Raw genomic sequence first — 20,723 nt, forward strand, 5'->3', positions numbered from 1 at the left:
ACTTCACATCTTGACCTGCATGTGAAATATCTTTGCAGGTATGAACCCAATACAGTTGCCCAAGGACAATATTTTTCACTATAGTGGTCTTTAAAGCCCATCTCCAGCCAACCACATTTGTTGTGAATAAAGTAGGGATGTTTTTTTCACCATCTATGTGCCTTAAGCCTGGTTCACACCTAGGCTTTTTTGAACAGTTATAAAAGCGCTTTTAAATGCCCAACACAAGACTTCCCATGATTTTCAATGGCCCTGGCTCACACCTGAGCAGAAAAACGCCAGCAGGAAAACGCCAAATGCCCCAAAAGGTACATGAGCTTCTTTGGGCAGCTAAAAGCGCGTTTTTGCCCCAAAGACTTCAATGGAAATGCTCAAAAACCTGCGGCAGAAGCATGTTGCACATGTTTCGTGCGCGTTTTTGCGCGTTTAAATGCTCGTTCTTCCATTGCCCGTAATGTTTTTTAAGCTGCCACTCAAAATGCACATATTAATGTACATATTAATACAAACGTGCACATCGCACAAAAACGCGCTGGTGCATGAACTGGTGCCAACAATACTGAACACGCGCATACAAATGCACAAAAATGGTGCCACCTAGGTGTGATTCTGTTTGTTTCCTTGCTTTTTCCGTCAGAACAGGGATTACAACAGGGGCACACTCAAAAACACACTTTTATCAGGACTAGGGAAGGCTTGGATCTTCTTTTCCCTCCTTTCGCTGACCACAAAAGGTTGCCTAAAAGTGAGGCGGAAGCTTTAGGCTCCATTCACACTGGAGCGACTGTCCGCATACACACGGAGCCACTCTAAAGAGAGAAAACAATGCACTTTAATGTGCGTTGTTCAGACTTTTGCGGGGACCATGTGGCCCCCAAAATTGTACAAACACGATAATATGGCGTATTTCGCACGTTCGCGGCTATTTGATAGCCGCAAACGAGTGGCATTCGTGCGGATTAAACCATGTGGGAAACGCTATATGTGAATGGAGCCTCATAGATTTCACACAGAGTTCCCAGATTCTGCAACCATTATTCACCCATATATTTTTCAGTGCAGAGAGTGTAGCAGGTGGAGGGATTCAGCTTTGCAGTGGCTTCATTTGGGCGTTTAATCAGAGGCTTTGACAGGTGGGTCCCACCAACATGTCCTCAAAAGTTATAAGAAGCCAGCTGGAACCTCAGACCTGCAGAGTCCACTATTAATTGAAAATCAAGTTTGGATGGTCTTACCCTTTAAATTTGCAGCCCTCCCAGTGCGAGCAGCATCTATAAAAGAGTGTTTTATAATCAGCCAGATAACAGCCATTAATCAATAGGTATGTGAGTGCCGCCACTTTTCTCCATCCCCAGAATCAATGCAGAGAGAGACGAGGAAAAATGATTTCTATAGCGACTGCTGCCGTGAAGTTTTCAGGTATTTCTTTAGCTAGAAGCAGGTGACCTTTATCACGCAGAGTTAATTATCAAGGGAATATCCGCTCTAGATTTAATCAGACTGCCGCACAGCCAAAATATGTTCACAGATATGTCACGGCACCCAGCCTCTTGCTCCCAACCATTACTGTACAGTGTGAAGGGAGTAGGCCATTACTCTTGTTGCTAATGCACGGCCTTCAGAGGCTGACTGCATACATTTACTGAGCTTACATGTAAGAGTCGGATGAATGGGGGATTAATAAACGCACAGGGTTATTCACGAAAGGGTGAAGAGTTTGGAGAAGGCAGGAGAAGTGAACAATATAGGATAACATAGCTGAACTGGAAAGTGAGCTGAATTGGAGAATTTTTCCAAATCAGCTATGTTGGCCTAGATTGTTCCCTTCTCCTGCCTTCTCCAAACTCTTCACCCTTTTGTAAATAACCCTGTAATTTTTTTCTAAGCTTTGCCTTCCATATAGAGGACTTGTCACTCAGCACATCTGTGCTGCCTAAACTCCTGCAGTCCGGAACAGAGAACAAAGAGCTCACAGCAAGTTAGCGCTAGTGACGCGGCTGTCTATTGGTGCTGCCACAGTGGCCTAGAGCCTAGAACGGTCTGTTTAGAATATACATCTCCCCAGAATGGCAGATGAGCAGCTGTACTTTCTACATGCGTGCTTGTGCTGCATGCTGAGGGAGAACTCCAGGCATATATGTAAAAAATGCTGTTAAATTCTCATGTTTTTCTTCAAATGTTAATGAAGAGTTTTTCAGTTTTTTTGAGTTCAGTTAATGACCCAAAATCTGTATGTCACACACTGGCTAAGAGTTTAAGTCAGGCGTGAAAAGGCAGGAGCTTATTGTAAGCTGATGTGCATGAGGTAGGGGTACTTAAATTCCCCCCTCTGTCGTTTTATCAAAACTGGAGCAGGCAAAATCTGGAGAAGTTACCCATGGCAAGCAGTCCGTTTCTATCTTCCATTTTCAACGCTTAACTGAACAAACTGAAGAGAGAAGCTGATTGGTTACTATGGGCAACTGCTCCAGAATCTGTCTGCTCCAGATTTGGGAAATTCACCACAGAGAAGTGGAGGTGGGCATCATTAGTGTTGGGAGGTGGGGCAGTTGCACCGAGTCATGCTGAACTGCAGGGTCTTAAAAATGTCTATCTATATAGTACAGCAGGGCGGAGGAGCTGGTGCATGAACTGGTGCCAACAATACTGAACAAGTATGGTTTTTTTTTTACTCTTCACTGTTTTCAAAGCTTAAACGAAACCTCAGATATATTGGTCATTTTTTATTTATAATATAAGATATGTATTATTCATAATATTGATCCTTTCAGCCACAGCTCATAAAGGTATTTCACCACTTTCATGCGAGTCTTGTGCATCTAATGTGCATTGCTCAGTCAGGCGGTCAGGAACCCAGAATGAAGAAGTCACTGGGTAGTTTTGGTTTGATATACAGCCCCGGTTACAATCCTGAGTGTCACTTAACTGTGTGGCCGAAGACTCGACACATTTTGTAAACCAGGAATGTTTCTAATTTCAAATAATAAAAACTGCAAAATGCAGAAATATTGGGTGATTTACCCTGCATTCACACCTGCACGTCACGTTGTGCACTCGTGCGCGTTCATATGACGCATCCTTATTGAGTTCAAAGGGGCCTGCACGCATGACAGACCAGGCAAAAAAACCTTATGTAGCAGATTTTGTGACACGTGTTCCATGTTTTTATGCCTCCATGTTTGTGCGCATTTTCATGTGTGCAAACGTGGAGCAAAAACACATGTCTTCCTGACTGCGTTTGGGGTCCCATTAGGAATTAATGGCAATGCAAATGAGTTGCACATTTTGCCGTGTTTCTGTCAATCCACATGAAAACATGCGCTTTGGCTTGTGTTCATGGAACATGCAGGTGTGAATGTGGACTTAGAGTGGCAAGATACTTAAAATTAAAAGATCAGGAGCAATACTTGTTCTTTTTCTTCTGACTAAAGCAATCTGTTTTTCAAAAGAGCTATGGACATAAAATGCCTAATAATTGTACTGCAAAGAGGGCAAAAAGTGCACACAAGTGGGCGAATACATTGTTGATTATGACCAGTGGTGTTTTAGCCTTTTTTCCCAAGCATGTGGCATTTTGAAGCTTTCCATTCATGCTACAATCACATTGTACAAATCTTTGTACAATTTTCTTTGTAACAGAAGGGGCCTATCTGTATGATCCATTCATTTTGTATCTAATCAGGCAGAGGCCTTTCTACTATATTGTTGTTGGATGTAAAGGAGAAACAATCAGCTTGAGGGTTAATACTCCACCTATAAGTGTTGTTCTGTGTAGACCAGTCTACCAATGATGTGTTAGCCTTCTCCTCACCAGTTCCACCATATTTTACCCCCAACCCCGATGTCAATGCTAAAGGCTGCTATTCTCCTCTTCTAAACTGGACACCATTACGCTGGTGACACTTATCAGAACTTTCACAATTTTTTTTTTCTTCAATTCCATAATTTGGGTCGGTGCCTCACAAACGAGTTTTTCTCTTCAGTATAAAATATTGCAGAACTTAGTTCTCATTACAGAGACCTCTAAAACGCTCCCTCGCTTGGATTCCCTGCGGTGTGACCATTAGAACCGTCTTCATGTTAATAGCAGCTGCACCATCTCACATCTCTTCCAGCAGAAAATGAAGCATAAGCGGAGCATTTTGTGCGTCTCAGGAAAGCAATGCAGCGTTTGGCAGCTAATAGTGAGATTATGATTACCTTTATTTAATAAGAAGTGTTTGTATAAGTTACAGAGGTCCAAGACGTCTGACTACCCTCTCAATACAAAGTTTGATAACATATAAGTACAGTTCTGGGTGGAGAGCACCTAATATATTCAGCCCGTGAGCACCACATGGGTACTGTTTTCTTTTCTCAAGCAAACCTTGCCTAAGCAGTCCACATGGCAAACTTTTAGGCTACTTTAGATAAAAGTTTGGTGAAGGCATTTTGACCATACAAACAGAGGTGGGAGGTAGAATCTGCAGGAGCCAGAGCATTGCACCTCCAATCCACTCATTGCAGCTGAAGTGCTTTACTGGCTCGCACACTTTTTTCTTTTATGAAGAAGTTTGCTATCTAACTTTTATTTACTATTTATTTCTAAAAGTGAACTTTTCCTTTCAGGGCCCGTGTCAATGTGTGTCGGCCTTCTGTGCAGTTGACCTTCTTCTGACCTGCATTTGACCTGCTTTAAGCAGATTTAGCATTTTCATAGACTTATAAAGGAGTGCTAAACCCATTTTGCAGTGAACAAAAGCTCATCGACACAGGCCTTTACTCTGCTCCAGACCAAGCTCACCCAAGGCCTATTGCAGACACTATGTTTGAAATTGATGTCTAAATGTCAGACATTTTCCATCATGATGACCTGCTGAGTTTTGTCTCTTTTTGATCATTAATGTTATATCTCCTTAACCTTATAGTTATCCCAGAAGATCCTCAGGTTTGTAGATTTGGGATAATGGTTTTATCATTTTGTTTCATTCTAATTATTGGGATATTTGTCTTTGGCATTTCTGTTGAAAAACGCTACCAGTCCAGTTTATGAGAGTGATTACAGCATTGTCCTTATCAAGTGTCACTTTGTGGCCGCAAGTTCCAGAACACTCAATAATAACAATCATGATAATAACAATAATCCAGTCCACTTAATGGAGATACCCTCCTCCCCTCTCTTTCCACAATTACTCCATAACTCCCCCTCCCTGTTTCACCATTCCCCTCTCATGCTTCTCTCCCTTACCCCACTTGTTCTCTCTTCTTCTCTTTTCGTCCTTCCTCCTCTTTTTCCCTACTCCCCCCATACTTTCTTTCCCTTCATCTCTGCCCTCCCTTTCCTTATAGCTGGATATATGGAGAGACCGGAAAGTCTCATTGGCTTCTGCATGATGCATAATTGAAAGGACTAGCGACAATACTCTTCACAACAATGGAATGTGCAGAGTGTGCTTGTCATTGCTATAGCAACTGCCACACAGAACAGAACAAAATAAAATATTCGCTATTAATTGCTAGATGCTGAATATACCTAATTTTACAGAGATTTCTGGTTAAGGCAAAGGGGTGAAATTAAATCAGCAAGGCGTATCAATCAATTTTAAAATAAACTCAGAGAAATTCATATTTTTATTTGGGTTTATTAAATGTGGCAATGTAAGGAGGAATAAGAATTTTCAAAGCACAATCACACACAACAACCAGAGGAGACTTTACAGATGTGGGGACACAACATAAGCCACATGACATTCATTATGAATAGGTGAACATTATGTTTCGTCAGCAATTCATCTCTGCACTTGCACATATCTATTCTCTTCCTGCTTTTGTTACAGCTTCAAAAATCAGTTACGCTTTGTCATTAAATAAACTATCAAATGTTTGCTTCTTAAAACTTGCTGTCCGTAGTCAGCAGCTTGCAGTCCTAAAATATTTTCTGTAGTCCAGCTCTTTAGGCCAAGGGGGGATGGAGAGACAGACGGGGCTTTTTAGTTGTTCTGTGAAGGAAAGCATACCCAGGAACCCTTTAGATGAGCCAGTGGTAGGGAAGTTTCATGGGAGTATGATAATATATTGAATGACAGTTTTGTTCTTTGATATATTTTTATGTATGTGGCAGGCCGGTGCCTGAGGACATGCAGACAGCTTTGTTGGGTATCAGAAGGATTGGAGATAAAGAGAACCAGTCATCCTGTTACACATATAAAGTTACACACAGCACCTAATGGACTTTGCACTGTAGTTCTATCCCACCTGCTCTTGTGTGCCTCTCTATTCGGGACGAAGCTCTAATATCCTGATCATGTGTATGCATGTGCAGCTGATATTTCCTCACAGACCTGGAACCAGCATGAATTCAGCTGTCACAGAAATTGGCATCTTGACTCTTTTGCATTCACATGCTCACAGAATTATAGCCTTTCTCCTGGGCAAGCAGGGCTCTGATTGGTCTACCTAGGCACTGGTTCTTGAGAAAGACAACTTGGTAACAGGTTTAATTCAAGATCATACCATTAAAAGTAATATTAAACTCTCAAACTTTATTTTCAATAATGAATCCACATCAAACAAATATGAATTGCCCAGCAAATTATTTACTTAACTTTATGCACTTACAGTGAACATGTTTCAGAACAGCTGGCCCCAACTCTCTTAGCTCGGGTTTCCTGAACTCTCTGGCTAGTACAAGATCACTACGGAACAGCACAGTCTCCAGCAGCCATCCATCTATTAACGTAACTGTCCATCCTTAAAGGAATACTATGAGGTGAGTGATTTTCATTCATCCTCACAGTTAAAGCCGACATGTGACAATGAAACTGTAACACTTTGGCTCTATTGATCAAGAAGTGAGCGAACACATACCATCGCTCGCTCACTTTCCGATTATCCCCCTGCAGAGAGCGGTGACTGTCAGTTAGCTGGGTGGATCTCAACAGTATTGTCTGGATGCATCCCAGCTGCGGAGCTCTCAGTATGCAGCTTGCTTGATTTACTGAGCTTTGGGTCACGTGAGGACGTTAGTATATTTCCTCCCGTGACCCTCAATAGAACCATGGGATAAAATGTTTATCCCACAGTTCTCTTTTAACTTAAAGCCCCGTTCCCACTGCGCGATATCGCGAGATTTGCCGCGCGATATCGCGTTCAAGCTTGCATTGAGCAAGCTTGAATCGCGGCTAAATCCGTTCCAAAAAAGGTCCTGCTATAGCGACACATGACCCGCGACAGCAGGACCCTTTGCCCCATTGAAATGCATTGGAGCGCGATATCGCGGGAATTACCGCGCGATAAATCGCTCAATGTGAACAGGGCTTAAGGGAGGAGGGAAGAGTCTTGCCTTGCTGTTTCTGTGTGTTTGTGGAGACACACACAGCTTACTAGTACACACAAGGGTGGCTCCATAAGACCCTGCAGAGGAAAGGAGTCACCCTAAAACAGGATATCAGGACCAGTGTTCAGAGGACCAGCTGATTCAGCAGTAGACTAAAACCTTTAAATCAAGGAGCAACATCTGTTGTAAGTGATTTTATCAGCATTGGAAATAGCTTAAAAAAACATTTGACTTTAATATCACGTTAAAGGAGAACTATGAGGTGAGTGCTTTTCACTCACCTCATAGTTCTAGCCGACCTGTGACAATGAGACTGTCACAGGTCGGCTTAGTAGATCGGGAGGTGAGCGAACGCAGAGAGCCGTGACAGGGGAGGGGCTGGATTCCCCCCTCCCTGCTCCGATCCGCCAGCGCTGACTGGCGGAACGGACGGGGGAGGGAGCGGGTACAGCTGGCTCTGTCTCTAGATAAGAAATAGATACTCCGCGCTTCTGGAAAGGAGACTAAAGTGGAAATGTATAATAAATTAAGACCTAAAGCAGCTCTAAAAAGAGGATAGAAGAATCCTATCAACAGTCGAGAAAAATATATATCAAAGCGCTAAAGGTATAACTAATATGAAACTTAGTAAAAACAGTGAAGCGCCACGGACTGTCAGTTCTTAATAGGACTTGCTTTTAGGCATACTGCAGGATGCTGCCCCAAAGAAGCCGGGAAAGCTGGAAATCTAGGAAATAAGCACAAGAGGGGCGCCTTTCCTGGTGCAGATCACTTTTATTTCAATAAACATAAATAAAAAAACGAATCATACTCACAAACATGAGTGTCACAAAGTCATGAGGTGAGGACTGACAAGCAGTGAGATGTCCACTAGGTGATACCAGTATAGTGGTGACTATACTGGTATCACCTAGTGGACATCTCACTGCTTGTCACCACTATACTGGTATCACCTGCCCTCTCAGCATATAGCGGGTGATCACTTGCTACATGCTAAGTTTTGGGTCATCGGAGGACATTCGTATATGTCCTCCTGTGACCCTGAAGAGAACTATGGCCAAAAAAGGGTTAGCCCATAGTCCTGTTTTAAGTTCTCAGGGAACACCAGGACAAATGGAAAGTGAATGATTATAATGGTAATGCTGCTTGATTTGCCCTAGTTCTGTATTTAAAGTAGATAAGGCATGTTGTAAGCATTTTGTAAAATGAGGGAAAAGTATATGGCAAAAATAATTATTTTACATGTATGTTTATTAGCAACAACTGTTTAGTTACAGAAATATGGATATATTTTCCTCTCTTGATTTATGCTTGTATACAGTAAACTTGTTTTCATCCTTTTAACTTCTGCAAGTAAATATTCACATACTTTTGCCTCAGGCTCTGGCAGTAACACGGAAATCTTTCCTTGCTGCAGAATAAAGTTATGTTGAAGGATTTCCTGCCGCCGGGATGGTCACACTTTCATACATTCAGTGATAATTCATAGAATATGTTAATGGCCTCGCAGTGTTATATGGCTGGCGGCCCTGATTCTGGTGTCCTAGCAGTGATTTCTTTCACTCCTGGGGGGTCTTTATGAAGATGCTAGTTACCATGGCAATTTCGTCTTTCAGAGCGCAGAGCTGTGATTGGCTCTTACCCAGAGAGATGTCAGGTTTGTGACAGCAAATTGGTTGGGTAACGCAGGTCTGAATTGTTTTTTATGTGCTTTTATAGCGAAAAAACAAGGGCTTTTGTGCTTAGCGGACTCTGTAGCTTTGTTTTGTGAGTTGAATACAATCTATTTGTTATAGAACCAAGGAAAGACTCCAATAACATGCTGAATCTCTTGCTATTATTGTACGAAGGATAAGTGCTGTGTAGGCAGATTGTCTGTGACGATTTTGTTATATAGTAAGGAATGCAATGTATAACTGTATGGAAATTTCACTTTGCTAGCCACAAGCTGAAGAGTACAATGCAGACTAGAAAAGCAGAGTTGCTGCTGGTGAACTACAAGTTCAAGCATAACTGTAAAAATGTAAAAACCAAATCGAAAGCTTTTAAACACTACTGAGAATGCAGCCTATCCAATCATTAGGGGATGGTCTGTAAATGCAGACAATCCATTTACTTGGGAGAGAACTGAGAATATAGCATATGCAGTCTGTACATTCACTGTAGACGGTGCTAAGAAGAAAGCATATACATTCACTAGAGGCAGCACTGAGAATGAAGGCTATCCATTGACCAAAGACAGCACTGAACAGGCAAGGCAGCCTATCCATATACCAGAGACAGAGCTGGCAATGCAGCCTATCCATATACCAGAGACAGAACTAGCAATGCAGCCTATCCATTCACCAGACAGCACTCCGAATGCCGCCTGTCCATATACCAGGTAATACACTAACAATTCAGCCTGTCCATTCACCAGAGACAGAACTGAGAATGCAGCCTATCCATCAGAGTCAGAACTGTGAATAAAGTCTGTCCGTTTACCAGAGACATGACTAAAGGTGCCCATACACTGCACGATTATCGTACGATAATCGTATGCGATCGGTTTTTCGTACGATAATCGAGCAGTGTGAACGGAGACGTGCGACCGTTTCTACTGTACGGTCGCACGTCTTCTGTCGAACCAGCATGTTCGAAAAAACCAGCCGGGAATCGTACGATTCTCGGCTGGTTAGAACGGTGCTCGGAAGATAAATGCTGAACGGGCCGGTGTGCGCACGCGCACACTGCCCGTTCAGCATTGCGGTCATCGGAAGCCCGCCCCTCAGGGGGGCGGGCTTGCGATGATCGAGAGTGCGATCTGCCTGTCCAAGATAGGCAGATCGTACGTTTTTTTAAATCCCTGTACAACCATCGCAAGACTAAAAGTCTTGCGATGGTTGTAGAGTGTATGGCCACCTTTAGGGTGATTGGAATCATTCCAGTGCCGACATTGCCTTTCTCCTGCACACAATAATTTGGACTTGGACTCTTTGATGCGTCTTGCGATGGTTGTAGAGTGTATGGCCACCTTAAGACTGTAACCTATCCATTCACCATGACACATGAATGAGGATGCAGTCTGTCCATTCACTAGGGAGTAGTGGGATTGGATTTTGAAATATTTTTCCATTTTTATTTGTGCTTGTGGTAGATTGTGGAAAATGATATGCTATGTTCTGTGCTGCTTATAATTAAAGCTTCTCATACAACGTACAAAGTGCAGCTAGGGACCAGGTGATTTACATAGCACAGTGTCTCAGGAAATTATTATATCAATGTATTCGTTTTGCCAGTCGCAGCCTTTTCATCTGCCCTTTATAGTTATAGAGCCGTTCGTTCCAGGTGAGGATGGTCTGCTTCGTATTCGTTTCACATCAGCTGCTCCAGTAAGGAGGCATCACAAATCAGCCCTTCACAAGCTCCAGATTCAGGAAACTTAAGAAGAGGAAGAATTGTGCTGACTAAATCTTTTCCCTTCTGTTGCATCTGCTGCATGGTGCAAATCATCCTCCCATAAACATTCTTTTTTTTTCTTCTCTTTGTACTGGACACAAATAATCCTGCCACATAGAAAATTGTCCTGATGGTGGATGCAATAAAAAAACACACACACACAAAACATGTCAGCTGAAAATAATTGCCACAATTTCATACAATGTTAGAATCTTCTGTCTGAAGCTTCTTAAGGTGCCCATACACTGTACGATTCTCGTACGAGAATCGCGGGAAATCCCGCGATCTTACAAGAATCATGCAGTGTGAATGAAGACGTGCGACCGTTTCTACTGTACGGTCGCACGTCTTTTGTCTAAGGAGCATGCTGGAAAACCAGCCGGGAATCGTACGATTCTCGGCGAGTGAGTGGCCTGCTGGTTCGACAACTGACGAACGGGCCGGTGTGCACACTGCCGGTTTGCCGTCCTTGCAAGCCCGCCCCTCATTGCAGTCATGGCAAGCCCGCCCCTCAAGGGGGCGGGCTTGCGATGATCGCAAGTACGATCTGCCTGTCCAAGATGGGCAGATCGTACGTTTTTTTAAGTACTTTACAACCATCGCAAGACTAAGGTCTTGCGATGGTTGTAAAGTGTATGGCCACCTTTAGGCTGGGCACACACCTTACAACCATCGCAATACTTTTGTCTTGCGATGGTTGTAAGGTACTTAAAAAAACGTACGATGTATGGCTAGCTTAAAGGGTTATTAAACCCTTGCATGTTTTTGCATATATCTACTGCTAGTAAGCAGTAGATATATGCAAAACAATTTAAAAAAAACTTTTTCAAAGGGTTAATACTTACCTATGTCCCTGCCGCCCACTCTGAAAATTTCTCGGGCGGCGCAAAGGATCTTGGGGGTGGGTGCATGCGCAGTTCAGATGTTTGGCTGGGAGATGAGGAGAGACACAAGGTAAGTCTATGGAGCAGCGTGCACCCGCACAGACTCCGTGGGACATGAGAGAAGAGGAGGACACAGGAGTCGGCGCTGGATCAGAGACCCGCACCAGCGCTGGAGGGACATCTGAAATCTACACTAAAGAAGAAGAAGATCGGATTAAGAGGCATGATGTAAGGTAAGTCCTTACACTAACAATGGGGGGAGGGAAAAAATTAGCCTTTAATGTCACTTTAACACAGTTATTTTCTTGTATATAAATCTTTGGAAAGAAGTTTCCAGAAACAGATGCAGTGGTGCTGAGTAAGATTATCAATATAAGTATGGCAGCTGCTGGGGTGACGGAATATTCATATATGTTAGAGCTGCAGCTAACGATTATTTTCAAAATCGATTAGTTAGCCGATTATTAAGTTCGATTAATCGGATAAACAGTAAAATAAAGTTTAAAAAATGGCTCCAGTGATAGGACTAATAGTTTGTATTGAGGTTGTAGTCCATCACAGGAGCAAGCTTGGAGCGGTGGAAGTAAAAAAGAAAAAAAAGATAGTGTGGTGTGCAATATAGTGAAATGGAAAGTGTAAAATTATACAGTAATGAATGCAGAATGGCACCGGCTATAGAGGACTACAAAACCCAGCAAAAGCACATTATACAGCACAATGCAGAACACCGCCAGCTATAGAGGAATACACCAAATCCCAGCAATAGTACATAATAGCTGGCGGCATTCTGCATTGCGCTGTATAATGTACTATTGCTGGGTTTTGTAGTCCTCTATAGCTGGTGGTATTTAGCATTGTACCACTTTATAATGTACTATTGCTGGTATTTGTTGTAGTCCTCTATACCTGGTGGTATTCCGCATTGCGCTGTATAATGTATTATTGCTGGGACTTGTAGTCCTCTATACAGCGCAATGCAGAATATCACCAGCTATAGAGGAGTACAACAAATCCCAGCAATACATTATACATACAGTGTATAATGCATTGCTGGTATTTGTATTCCTATGTATAATGTACAGTACAATGTAGCATCAGCTATAGAGAAATACAAATCCCAGCAATACATTATAGAGCACCATGTGTGGAAAAGTGCAGGCTTACCTGACCAGTCTTCCAGCAACTTGCTTCTGAGATTGGACCTGTCTATCAGCGGCTGTCATCCCCCCACCCCTGCTCCTCCTTACTACATCTCCCCGCGTGCCTTGCCGATCGTGGATGGGCAGGAAATGTGAGGCGGGGAGGAGGTGCGGCGTGTGGAGCGTGGATGCGAGCGGGTCTGGCAGCGGCGAGCGTGAGGTGGGGAGGAGGTGCGGCGCACAGCGTGTGGAGCTGTGAACAGGGCCAACTGATCGGAAGCCGATTAATCGATTATTGAAAAAGTTGACAACTTTTTCAATAATCGATTATAATAGATTATGTCGATTAGTTGTTGCAGCCCTAATATAAGTAAAGATGAAACTTTTGTTAAAAGGTATCACTCTGCTTGAAGAGCCAGTAGATGGATTAAAGGAGCTGTTGGTATGTGGTCTGGAATCCAGGACTGCGCAGATGTGGCCATGCTCACACCATCAGGAAATGCGTGACAACTCTCAACATGAAGAACCCCATTATTTTCAATGGCACCTGCTCACCCTGAGCGTTGTGTTGTTTGTAGCTTTAGGACAATATTTGCACTAGGGATGCACCGATACCTATACTAGTATCGGTATCAGTGCCAATACCAAGTATTTGGGTGAGTACTTGTTCAAACAATCGGCGCAATGCTGATTGGCTGGGGAACCTCCAGGAGAAACCAGCTCGATGCCGATTGGCTGAAAAGCTGACTTCCCAGCCAATCAACATCGAGCCGGCCAAACATTTGGGAGCCGGCTTCCAGGGCAATCAAGAAGCCGGGCAGCAGGTAATGACCCACCACCCGGCTTCCTGATTGGCCGGGAATCTGGTTTCATGCTAGTGAAAGTACCAGTATCGGTACTTGGTATCGGCAAGTACCGAAATATAAATATGGGTACCCGTACTTGTAGCTCTGTTTAAAGCTGATCATGCACCTTAATACAACCCCAATTCCAACAAAGTTGGGAGGCTGTGTAAAATCTACATAAAAACAGAATGCAATGATCTGCAAATCTCATAAACCCATATTTTATTCACAGTAGAAAACCTATCAAATGTTTAAACTGGTAAAATGTACCATTTTAAGGAAAAATCAAGGCAATGGGCTATGTTTACTCAGGCTCTTCTACTACGAAGCCATGCTGTTGTCATAGATGCAGTACATGGTTTAGCTGAGATATGCAAGGCCTTCCCAGGAAAAGATGTTGTCTGGATGGGAACAGTTTTTCACTTTGCAACAGACCATTTTAAATGAGCTTTGGCCCAGAGAAGATGGTGGCATCATGTTCAGATATGGATTCTTCTTTCCATGAGCTTTAAAGTGATATTAAAACTTCAAGGTTTTTTTTTGTTTTGTGAATGGTAGGCCCACACTTCCACAAATCCTCCATTATTTTTGTTTAAAAATGATCACGTCCTCGTTCTCTAGTGGGTCCTCGCATCGCTCTCCCACCCGCACCCTGCACAGGTTTCTCCATCACCTATACGGCTGCTATGGAGGCACCCCTCCATGTCTTGCGATGGTTGTAAAGTAATTAAAAAAAACTTACGATCTGCCCATCTTGGACAGGCAGATCGTACTTGCGATCATCGCAAGCCCGCCCCCCTGAGGGGCCGGCTTCTGATGACCGCAATGCTGAACGGGCAGTGTGCACGTGCGCACAACGGCCCGTTCTGCATTTGTCTCCCGAGCATCATTCAAACCAGCTGAAAATCGTAAGATTTTTGGCTAGTTTTCCAGCATGCTCCTTAGACAAAAGACGTGCAACCATACAGTAGAAACGGTCGCACGCCTTCATTCACACTGCACGATTCTCGTACGATCGCGGGATTTCCCGCGATTCTCGTACGAGAATCGTGCAGTGTATGGGCACCTTTATTAGTACCACTTACTTTATCTTTTTTCTCAGTTCAAACATTTGATATGTTTTCTATTGTGAATAAAATCGGGGTTTGAGATTTGCAAATCATTTCATTCTGTTTTATGTAGATTTTACACAGCGTTCCAACTTTGTTGGAATTGGGGTTGTATCTGATTTTGTACAATCTTTAGATTTACCAAAACTATGTGACTGCCTACGTAGACAATACATTTAAATTGTATTCAGTCATACAGGCTTTTGTACTACATACAGTAGTTGTTGGTACAGAAAATTGTGCAATCATGTTGTACTGTGTGTTCTCAGATTAATAATGATCACATATGATGCTCGAGTCTGGCTTTGAGCTGGTGTATATCCAGTGATATTTATTTATTATTAGCAAAAAATTAATTTTGTCTCCTGAAAATACAAAGTGCAGATTCCAAATATCTCCAGATATTGCTGCATAATGTGGATTCTTAGGCGGCAGCACGTAATTGGTGCATAATACACAGTTTCATTTCATCTCTTTGAATAATGAACTTTATGGCCGGGTTCATGTCTCGAGTCTGTGAGATTAATTTACAGCTATGACTAGTGTGAAGATTCCGCTGCTATTGCTGCACTTCTCGTGTCTTATTACTCTGATTCATTGCTTTTGATACATTCTTCCCTAATGTTTCCTTTTCCTTGTTTTTAAAGCAGACTCACCATCTGAGAAGTCGGGGAGGAGGCGGAGCATGCCGGGGAGCACAGCGGAGAAAAGCCCTACCATGGAGCCAACTGCCACCACGCCATTCAGAGTGACGGTACATCTTCCTGTGATTCTGTTTTAGTTGCTTAGAAATGAGTGGTCATTTAACTTTCAATGTTACAACTATATTGTAATTGTTTACACTTATTATTTTTTAATGCAAGTACTCTGAAACTGCCAATTAAAAATTAGGGAATGCATGCATACTTGCAAAACTATGTATCCGTGGGGTTACCAGCTCCTGTGCCAACATAGCAGCAGAATTTAGGATTCTCTATGACCTCTTTGCTCGATCTCTGTTAGCTGCACAGCTCAGTGGTCTTAGGCTTTCTACAAAACCCGTTAAGTATGGCATCTCTGCACAGGACATTGTGTCCCCTCTTTGGTCTGTCCTATAATCTCCCTTTCCATTTGATTGACAGCTTCACTAAGTAAAACAAGTAACAAGTGGCCAATAAAAGAGCAGGAGAGAGGAGGGATTGGGATAAGGATTGGCTCCTAGTTCCTGGCAAAGCTTGAAATTAGTTTCTACAAAGCACTTCATGTGAGAAACCGATTACATATGTTTATCTTTGGGCTCTCTAAAGGTGCCACCACATTTTAGAGAATATTTATAAGGTCTATTCACAACCTTGGCTAGGGAAATCTTTCCTTCTAAGCCCTCCACCACACATGAATGCTTTGGACCTTCTGTGATTTGGAGCTCTAGTGTCACAAGGAGGTTACAGACTCCTTGTCTGGATCAGTTTGGTAATATACAATATGCACAGCTGGGGGCAGCCACTATATCTTTAACTAAAGTGACTGATATATATTTATTTTTATCACATATTTAGGGCTGCAACTAACAATTTCAATATCGATTGCAGAATTTGTCAGGCCAAAAGCAAAAATTACATTTCCCACCTATTTTTATATTAAAAAACAAAACAATTTGTATGTATTTTATTAGATATTTTAATTAATTTAATGGATTTAAAATAATCTGAATTGTTAAACTCCAACCCAATATAATAAAATAACCAAACTTTTATTTAAAATAGCACAACATTAAACGAAAAATACAAATATATTTTAATAAAGCCCAGTCATCAGTTCAGAGTTAGCCTGAGAATTATTGCTCAGGCTAAGAACTGTAGCGCAATCGTCGTTTTTGTACGTAGGTGCACCCAACTTGTGTTTCCGTTAGTATGCACAAGTTTGCAGGGTCAGGGGGCTTTACATTTTTTGGGGGTATTTTTCATTTTATTTTTTTATTTTTTTTAACTTTATCGCTATCACATGGGGGGGCTCACCTGAACGCCCTGACCAATGAGAAGCACTTCTTAGCAAGAAGTGCTTTTCAATGGTCAACACGGTCAGAAGTGCTTCTCATTAATCAGCGCAGTCAGGGGACCTTGCTGACTGAATGCTCGCAATTTGCGAGCGAAATTCAAAATCCGTAGTGCAGGGCTGCGCTACGGATCAGTACCGGTGATGGGGAAGGACCGTTCACCGAAAGGTGAAGGGAAAGAGGGGACCAGATTTGAGCAGGTGAACTTCCCCTTTAAATTCCATACCGCACTTATCCTAGAAGAGAAAATTTAAGGTGCACCCACATAGCATGATGCTAGAGAAACTGACATGGACACGAGCGCCTGTATAGCAGTTTCTGGTTTATTAGAAAAAACAGCTGATATTTCATCCCATAATCCTTAATAATGCAGGGTGATAACAACTCATTAATTATTTATATTAGATATATTGTGAAATCAACATTATGCAAAAAAAATTCTAAACTCAAAACAATCTATTCTTGGCTCAAATTAGTCCTTATCAGCAGGATCTAACATGAGCAAAACCACATACTCCCAAAACAAGGAAAAGAAGAAGAAACTAAAAGTTAGACTAAAGTGTGCTAAAGGTCGGTATATGTTACAGCATTGCTGTAACTGAGTGCTCTCAATGTCCATCATACCTTCCTCAACTCCCCCCTTTTTGATGATATCATCACCCCCAACAAAGTCTCTTATAATGTCCCAAGGTACTTCCGGGTAGGGAGATACTGAGCGTCTCCCAGCTGGCCGGGGAACCCCCAGTGTTCTTCATCAGGAGGTTAGTTTCCTCGGGTTGAGGTAAATAGAAGCAGGTGTCAATTGGACACAAGTCTCTGGAACATCTTGATTAACTTTTTTCAGAAGTCATCTTTGGACGGTTGCAGGGGATTGCTCCAGTACCTGTGAGTGTTACACTTAAGGTGGCCATACACTTTATAACCATCGCAAGACCTTAGTCTTGCGATGGTTGTAAAGTAATTTAAAAAACTTACGATCTGCCCATCTTGGACAGGCAGATCGTACTTGCGATCATCGCAAGCCCGCCCCCCTGAGGGGCCGGCCTCTGATGACCGCAATGCTGAACGGGCAGTGTGCACGTGCGCATAACAGCCCGTTCGGCATTTGTCTCCCGAACATCATTCAAACCAGCCGAAAATCGTACGATTTTCGGCTGGTTTTCCAGCATGCTCCTTAGACAAAAGACGTGCGACCGTACAGTAGAAACGGTCGCACGTCTTCATTCACACTGCATGATTCTTGTAAGATCGCGGGATTTCCCGCGATTCTCGTACGAGAATCGTGCAGTGTATGGGCACCTTTACGCAGTAACTGTGAGTGTTACACGTTGCTGCATGTAACAGGAAAAATATATATCTGATATTAGGTACACTTCTATGTGGTTTGCATAAAAGGTCCACCTTAAGGCTTTGTAAATGGTTACCGTATCTGATAGGTAGTGATAGGAGTGTGTCTCGCCTGTAGCTTTTGCTAAAGCGCACAATAATAGGATTTAGTGACTAGAGATTCATAGAGACCCTCTGGCTTCTACATGTGTATGTATTGATTTGGAGTCTAAGATGTCACTGTGCTTTGTCACCAACATACATTTCACTCCCTGTCCGTATCAGGCGTCAGTGGAGACACACTCTAGTAAGGTCTATTATCCCACACTGCACATATTCCCTGTGGCCAGACCTCCAACCCCGTTACATATGATGTGTGAATAATGTACCTTAAAGGATGGTGTACAATTTACTCTGATGTCTGCACCATATTTATCCATTTCATTATTTTTTTATGATTATTGTAAATGGCAGAAACACCTGTGCTGAAGAGTGCAAGTCAATTCTTAGCAGTTGTGCAAATTCTAATTAAGGAAAATGGGGTTAACAAACAGTATTCTGTGCAATGGTTACTTTGTTTTCAGAACTCATGGGATCTCTGTGCAGTTTGTTACTTTCTCTTAAATGTTACATATCAGTTAGAGTTTAGAGAGGGGTCACATTCCAGTTCACCGCCTGCACAGTTCTCTTGGTTCTTCTCCTTCGTCTTCTAATACCTTTCACGTAGTAGTTTGTGGAGATGGCTTTGTCACTGTCAGGATTATAGATTTTGTGTGGACTGCCATCATGGTGAGTCGAATTGTCCACTCACATAATCAATACAAGATGGCTGATTTGAATTCATATTGCGGTGAAGCTCTCTGCTCTCCTCTGCCCACTTTTACTACTGGTAGAGACCGTTTATATGAGTGTTTTTAGTCACCAGTCTGACTATCAGTAGCTGTTTTCTGATGCAAGTTAGAAAATATAAGCACTGCCTCCAGGATGAAATGCATCCATAAACGTAAAGGGAAACTCATGTTGAATAGTACAGAGTCATATAACAAGAAGTTGCGGTGAGTCTGGTATTCATGTGCAAGCTTGCTAAATCTGGCTTCAATGTATCAATTACAATTGCCAGCATTAACAGTTTGCTACTTGGCTAAGCTGCTCTTTAAGTAGAAAAATCCTTTCCAGCAGCGGCCACTTCCTTCTCTGCGAAATGTTTGACTTTTCTGTACAGAAAAAAAATTCTGAAGAGAAAAGAGCACATTTGAAGGGGACTAAAACATTGTTTCTCCAAATTGAAAGCTGTGAGGTCAGTGAGGTCATTACCGCTTCTAATTATCCCGCAAGTTCTCCTCTGCTTCCGGAATAGACAATGATTTCACGCCATTATTGTCATCGCTAAATGAAATGTATGTCACCGTATTAATGTGCAATTAGAAGAGATTTAATTAATATCTGGGATTAATAAACGGAGCAGGTTTTAGGTTCACGGCTGTCAGGGAGTAACCAGAGTTTTTGTGACGAGCGATCGATGATTAATAAGAAAGAGGTAAACTAATTAAAAGGGAAATTTGTGCAAGTTCACGCCTTGCGATGAGATTTTCCGCTGGTTACTGTATGACGAATTCCCAGACATGTCTTATCTGTCGCATGTCAAAAGAATCTCGGTGCTAAGTGAATAATTTACAGCCAGATGCTCCATGTTTTCTCTCTAGATTTGATTCAATGTTGTCTTTTTGTCTTTTGCTGCTTACAAGTTCCTTTTCCATAGAGTTTCCATAGAATTCCCCTCTGTTCCTCTGTTGTACCCCAATTTCTCCTTTGCCACTCTATTGTACCCCAATTGCCCCCTCTTTTCTTCTTGTAACTAAACCTCCCTTATTGTAACTCAGTCCTCCTCTGTCCCTTTATTGTACCTCACTCCCACTTTTGTCCTTCGATTGTACAACCCCCTATTTCTGTATTGTACCTTCGTCCCCTTCTGACCCTTTATTTTATCCAAGTCCCCCTTTATTCCTGGTATGTACCACATTGCTCTTCTACTGTTGTAATTGGATGTAAATTGACGCATGTCTGATGTCTGCTTACATCCAACTCACCACAGACCTTACATTGGTATGTTTGTTTAGTTTTTTCCTCCCAATACAAGATGAAGGAAAAAACTGAAAGCAAATGGATGTCAGGCTAACAGAGGTAGCATCTGAGAGTGGCTGTTCCCGAGTAATCGTACACAGGATAGATGGTTCAGGATGGATGCTGACAGATTGCGTCCAGAGACAATCATCTGTCCCGAACTGAAGTTATCGTTCTATGTATGCTGAGAGATGCAGCCGCTGTCACCCTATCATTAAACGGTGTCAGCAGCTACATTTCTATGGGTACACCTGCAATTTATACCTTAAGAATTCGTAGGTTCTTGCTGCCGGAATCCCCAGCTGCAGCCATGTGAATGTAGCCATGTGAATGTAGCCTTGAAGTAATAAGTCAGTCCTGAGATTGGTTAGTTTGTACACAATAACTTGGGTCAGGAGAAACCAAAACTTATGCCCCCTTTCACATTGTTGAATTGTGAGAATGCGTGTGGCTTACCACAAAGTATTACACCGCACACTACTTGCAATGGTGCTATGGGGTGGCAGTCATTCTG

At 42.5% G+C, this 20,723-nt stretch overlaps 1 protein-coding gene across 1 annotated transcript in view; it reads left to right on the forward strand.

The window, feature by feature from the left end:
• The window catches only part of DAB2IP (DAB2 interacting protein), a gene marked incomplete at its 3' end in the record, with an annotated part of 219,584 nt that overhangs the window by 25,469 nt on the left and 173,392 nt on the right, over positions 1-20,723 (forward strand). The window contains exon 2 of the mRNA XM_018564654.1: positions 15,381-15,484. Within this exon, the coding sequence (XP_018420156.1) occupies positions 15,381-15,484 (104 nt within the window). The remainder of the gene's footprint in view (positions 1-15,380; positions 15,485-20,723) is intronic.

This window comes from Nanorana parkeri, unplaced genomic scaffold, assembly GCF_000935625.1.
Source record: "Nanorana parkeri isolate BGI_ZX_2015 unplaced genomic scaffold, ASM93562v1 scaffold770, whole genome shotgun sequence".
NCBI lineage: Eukaryota > Metazoa > Chordata > Amphibia > Anura > Dicroglossidae > Nanorana > Nanorana parkeri.